Source organism: Cyphomyrmex costatus, unplaced genomic scaffold (assembly GCF_001594065.2).
Source record: "Cyphomyrmex costatus isolate MS0001 unplaced genomic scaffold, Ccosl1.0 scaffold1200, whole genome shotgun sequence".
Taxonomy (NCBI): domain Eukaryota; kingdom Metazoa; phylum Arthropoda; class Insecta; order Hymenoptera; family Formicidae; genus Cyphomyrmex; species Cyphomyrmex costatus.
The window spans coordinates 38,404-44,131 of NW_017275175.1; the positions used below are offsets into that span (position 1 = coordinate 38,404).

The 5,728-nt window shown below is 33.6% G+C and overlaps 1 protein-coding gene across 1 annotated transcript; it reads left to right on the top strand.

Annotated features, from left to right (window-relative positions):
* Window positions 1-404: 404 nt before the first annotated feature.
* LOC108779571 (uncharacterized) lies at window positions 405-3,774 on the top strand. The gene is made up of 4 exons (XM_018547006.1): window positions 405-410; window positions 748-852; window positions 1,078-1,286; window positions 3,654-3,774. The coding sequence occupies exons 1-4, from the start codon at window positions 405-407 to the stop codon at window positions 3,772-3,774; spliced, it is 441 nt and encodes a 146-aa protein (XP_018402508.1).
* Window positions 3,775-5,728: the final 1,954 nt, after the last annotated feature.

The window sequence follows — 5,728 nt, forward strand, 5'->3', positions numbered from 1 at the left end:
GAAACAATGAAAAGTGAGACAAAGGTGTGAGAAACACGTATGCAGATTCTTTGTGATATTCTTGCATATAGAAACTAATAAATAGTTCTAATAGAGAGTGAAAGAATAAACTTCAATTGTCGTTTCTCTTATTACAGGTAAAGTTGTAAATATTGTTGTAAGTATGTTTGTTGTTGCAACAGCGAATAAAGTTTAAAACTCTTATTACAGAGCAACACTTCGAGTTTTATTCATATAACTCCACCTTACCATAGTTGGTAAAAATTGTCTTACATATATATTCGGCATGTTTTCTCACATAAAAATATCACACAACTATTATCAACACGATGCACATGATATTTTTTAATCACGCGGCATATCTTACGACACTTGGTAGCACTTGAGGTACCTACTTTTACCATATGATGGTAAGGTAGAATAATATAAGTTCAAATTTCAAAAATATCGAAGTAAAATACTCGTTACCGCGCGAACTCAATTTTAGTCGATTTTAGTGTAAAAAGGTGGGTTCGCTTTTTGTATCATAACTTTTTTTTTTCAGCCAAACTTTTTCTGGCGTTTATGGGGGCTTATTCTACACATAATAAGCTATCAAAAAACGCAAAAAAAATTTTGACATTTTTGGGTCGAGTTTCATGAGAACCTCCCCTTAACTGTTTCTCACTGTTTATGTCTTTAAGCTTGTAATTTTTATATCTTAAGTTTATCATTTCCTAATATTTTATTCATTATTTATTGTTGCAGGTCCATTTTTCACACGATATGTGGGAAAATAACCGAGCTGATGGAAAAAGTAAGCTTAAAATAAATGCTGTGCCGACAATATTCGGAAGTGAAGCAAAGATGATCGTATGTTGTTAGGGTGCAAACCCATGCAACGGAATAGCGTAACGCGGAACGAGAGTAGAACCAATCATGAGATTCTCTAGAAACACGGAATGCTCGTTATTGGTTCTGCTCTCGTTCCGCGTTACGCTATTCCGCTGCATGAGGATATTGAAAACATTTGATTTTTACCGTAAAAGATAAATAAAGGTAAATTAATAATTGTAAATCTTAAATATTTGATTTTAGAAGAGTTACCACAAAAATGTCAGATCTGCTTTACGAAATGATGATGCTAGACCTGCTTCACGAAATGATGATGCTAGACCTGCTTCACGAAATGATGATGCTAGACCTGCTTCACAGAATGATGAGATGGGTTATGTTCATGAAGATGATCTATCAGTACAAAATGAAAAAAGAAATAATGATTGTGAGAATGAATTGCAAGTAGCCCGGTCATTCTAGAAATTCCCCCAAAGAAAATTGTCAGCAGCAATTTTTTGATGTAGTTGTCTGTCCCACATACCTAGTGACTTAAAATCACAATGTTCACACAAAAAATCCTTATGCGTTTTCCGCCATCTTGAAATTAAGCGATGAAATCGTTTTTGACGAATATCTTTGTCAATTTGAGCTTTCCCATCGTATGGATTTTGTTAAAACTTGTTACTCGTGGGTTTTTGGGGTTGCTGGTTACGAATCTGGAATCATATTTCAAAAATTCAAAATGGCGGATTCAAAAGTGGCGGACAATATTTGGAAAAATTGAGCAATGCTCGTGAAAATCAATACTCGAGGGTTTTCGCTGATTCTGAATCGGATGTTATTTTCTCAAAATTCAAAATGACGGACCCAATATGTCAGACAAATTTTTCATGAATTGAGTGACCCAGAAAACGAAATCAGTATTCGGATCTAAGATAGCACACAAAATAAAAGCAACTACAAAAATGGAAACACCCTCCTCTTTTACATGGGCTTGGGACCATCAATGGCGAGTTTTGTTTCTTTTTTTTACGTTTTTTTAAAATTTTTTACGTTTTTTGTTTTTTTTTTAATTTTTGTTGTTTATACGGAAAAATGTTTTATACAAAAGTTGTTGTAAATAACATTAGAAATGTTATGTCGTCCCGGCCTATACTAAAATAAATATTAAAGACAGGAATTCGGAACGGCTTATGGTAGGATAGATCTTTATTTATTGGAGTTGATCGGGATTCACCATCCTCTGGCGTACCTGTGAAATAACAATCACGGTCGATTGCGCACTGGTGTACGGCCTATCTCCTATTTCGATTAGGTATCTGCGAAAATCGTGTAATAGGTGGCTACATGTACCACACGCTGATATTGGATTGCTACGCGGAAATAAACTGTTACACAGATGGCAACGGTCGGATTCGTCGAAAGCTCCTATATGAATATAATGGCGTGAAATACTCGTATATTGGCTGCGATCATAAGGAGACTTGTCCGCGTAACATACAGCACAAATACTAATGTTACTTTGCTGATATTGATAGCTTATAGCTGTGCAACAGAGAGCGGTATTGAGCCACGCCTGATACGGGACGCTAATATTATCCCGGAGGATGTTATGAGGTATCGGGTTGAGTGGCGGACTCATGTCATGAGTTAAGAGAAATTATTTACTTTATAAAACCGTGATTATGTGAGGTACAATCGCGTCGTAGAGGAAAAGCTAAGATCTGCTTTGGAATCGTGGATTTAACCTAAATATATACGTTTCGTGATTAACATAAGAGTTCGATTATAATATTGCGCAGTCGGTCCGAGCGCGTAATGTAAATACTTAGAGTACGTGACTCGAGAGCGGTCAGCGGTCCGTTAGACAATGCCGTTGTCTAATGAATCTGATCAAAGTGTAACGCAATTAGATTTGGTATGATTCTTACCGAAATAGTAGAGGCAATGCTGTCACCAATTTGTTATGTTACCTGTGGTTCTTCGTTTCGTCTAAGGCTCTTTGAATAGAAGACTTCAGTCGTTCTGACTCGTGAATTACGATTTTGCGATGTCGGTCTTTCGTCTTGCGAATGAGTTATGCCGCAGTGGTTATTTAACCTTTTCGCTCCGGGACTGGTCCATATATGGACCAACAAGAAAAGCGAACGTAATAGATGTTTATAAGGTCAATTTAATGCACTAAATTTAGGAAAAATATTGAAAAAAATCTTGGTTACTTCTTTGACCTTTAAAATTAACTTTGAAGGTCAAACAATGAAAATGCGTATTTGCGGTTAAAAATTGGTGTACTTATGTTTTATGAACCGCTAAATACGATAAAAATACTTTTTTTTACTATTTTTATCGTATTTAGCGGTTCATAAAACATAGGTACATCAATTTTCAAGCTCAAATACGCATTTTCATTATTTGACCTTTAAAGTTCAGGGTCAAATATGAATCTGACATTTTTTTCACTATTTTTATTGTAATCAGCACATCAAAAAACATTGAAAAGCGCTCTTAAACCTTCACTTATAATTTTTTACATTAGCCTCAACTTTCTCTCCGGGAGTGGTCCATGTATGGACTCGCACTCCGAGTGGCGACTTGTCATAAGATGTTCATTCATTTAAGTTATGAAATTCAGCTAAAATGCGAGGTCAATTTTAAAGGAAAATCCCCGGAGCGAAAAGGTTAATATAATATTTATTATAATATAAAAGCAATTTAATAATAACTGAATATATAATTGATATTCGCGGTTTAAAGTTATACGCAAAATATACACTATGAATTAGGATTAAGAATATGAGTTAGGATATGGATTAGAATATGATTAAAATATGGATTAGAATAAAATTAAGAGTAAGATTAAGAGTAACGGATATAGAAATAGAACTTAAACTAGAGTTAGTGGATATGGAATTGGAATTGGAATCAGAGAAGAATTCGGATATAAGATCTGAGCTCTAAGTCTCTCTAAGTCTGGGCTCTGCGCGCTCTTGTGCCCTTTTTAAGGCTTGGACCCCTACCAGGATGTGTCCAGGAGTAGGGCGTTCATGAGTGGGGGTCATCTTGGTGGTAGTAAAATTAGGATTAATATGTAGGTAATGAAGGTGTCGGTAAGGAAGGTGTCGGTAATGAGGATGTTGGTAATAAGAATATGTTGGTAAGGCATGATGGTAAGTAGAGTAAGGATAATAATAGGAGGAATTACAATTGTTCTCTTATTACTACTTATGTCTAAACGCACATAACGCATATACAATAAGGAAAAAGAAAAGAAGAAATATACGGACGGGAGGGACGTAACAGAAATAATTTTCCTATGTAAATACACCACTTATTTTGCAAGATAGGTTATTAGGATAAAAAAATACGAAAAACTGTGCTTTAATCTTTCACCGCTGGTGTTCCGCGCGCTTACTGGGCCAAAAAAATATTTTTTTTTTAATACCCTTACATCAGAAATGTAGGAAATTTAATTTGCTACAACTTTCCTGTTACGATTTTTTTCAAAAAGTGGAAAACGAGACAGATATTCGCCGAAAACTATTTCACCGCATAATTTCAAGATGGCGGAAAACGCATAAGGATTTTTTGTGTGAATATTGTGATTTTAAGTCACTAGGTATGTGGGACAGACAACTACATCAAAAAATTGCTGCCGACAATTTTCTTTGGGGATCATGTGTAATCTTGACTAGAATGACCGGGCTAAAGTGGAAAGTACCGAAAGTAAAAAAAAACAACAGTGAACTTAAAAACATATCACGTACAATAAAAAAACAGAAACTAATTATATGTGAACAATCACGTATAATTAAAAAACAAATAACTAAACTAAAAAAATATAAAAATTGCATCGATAACTTAAAGGCGATAAAACTGAATAAGAAACGAAATGATACCAATATGGTTCTCTTAAGCAGGCTACGACAAATATTTACCGATGATCAAATTGTAGCTTTGAAGAACAATAGGAGAGTACGAAAGTGGAGCAACGAATCAATTATGAAGGCACTTAAATTAAGATTTTCTTGTGGCGTTACCGGTTACGAAGAACTCCGTCATCAGAAGTTTCCTTTGCCAGGGCTTAGAACATTGCGAAGAAAACTGGAAAATTTAAAATTTGAAAGTGGAATTTCGGACGATATTTTCAATTTTTTAAAATTGAAGGTGTCGAATTAGAATAAAATTGATCGGGCATATTGTTTAGTTTTTGATAAAATCAGTATTTCATCAGACGAAAAGTTTACAAGCAATTATTTTTCATTGTACGGGCTAATATAAATTTCGAATCAAATCTCAATAAACGACTTTTATATTTTGTGCACTAAGGATAACATATCGCAGTTATTTTTTCTAGAAAATTGTAATCTGCAAATTGTAATGTTTTACTTACATATATGTATGTACGATCATTTTGAACTTGCACCTTGAATAATATATCAGTTACTTTTTATGGTAATATATTATTAAATTTGAATAATATACACTCTTTTTGTATGTTCACTTTGAACTGGCACCTTTAATAATATATCAGTTACTTTTCATGGTAATTTATTATATTGTCGGAATAAATGTGTTTGAATTAAATGTGATATAATTTTTTTAAAAAAGAACTAAACCACTTGGGTTTGAAATTAAGAACTACATGGGTTTTACTATTTAATTTAGTAGAATTTAATAAGAATAATTTACCACATCGGGATTTTAAAGATAGTAGAATTTAACTTGACGCCGACTATTGATATCATATCTTTTATACAAATGATACATGTCATCAGAACCATTTGAATTGAAATAGGAAAATCTTTCAATAAAAACTACATGGGTTTTACTATTTAATCAATAAGAACTACATGGGTTTTACTATTTAATTTAGTAGAATTCAATAAGAATAATTACCACATGGGTTTTTAAA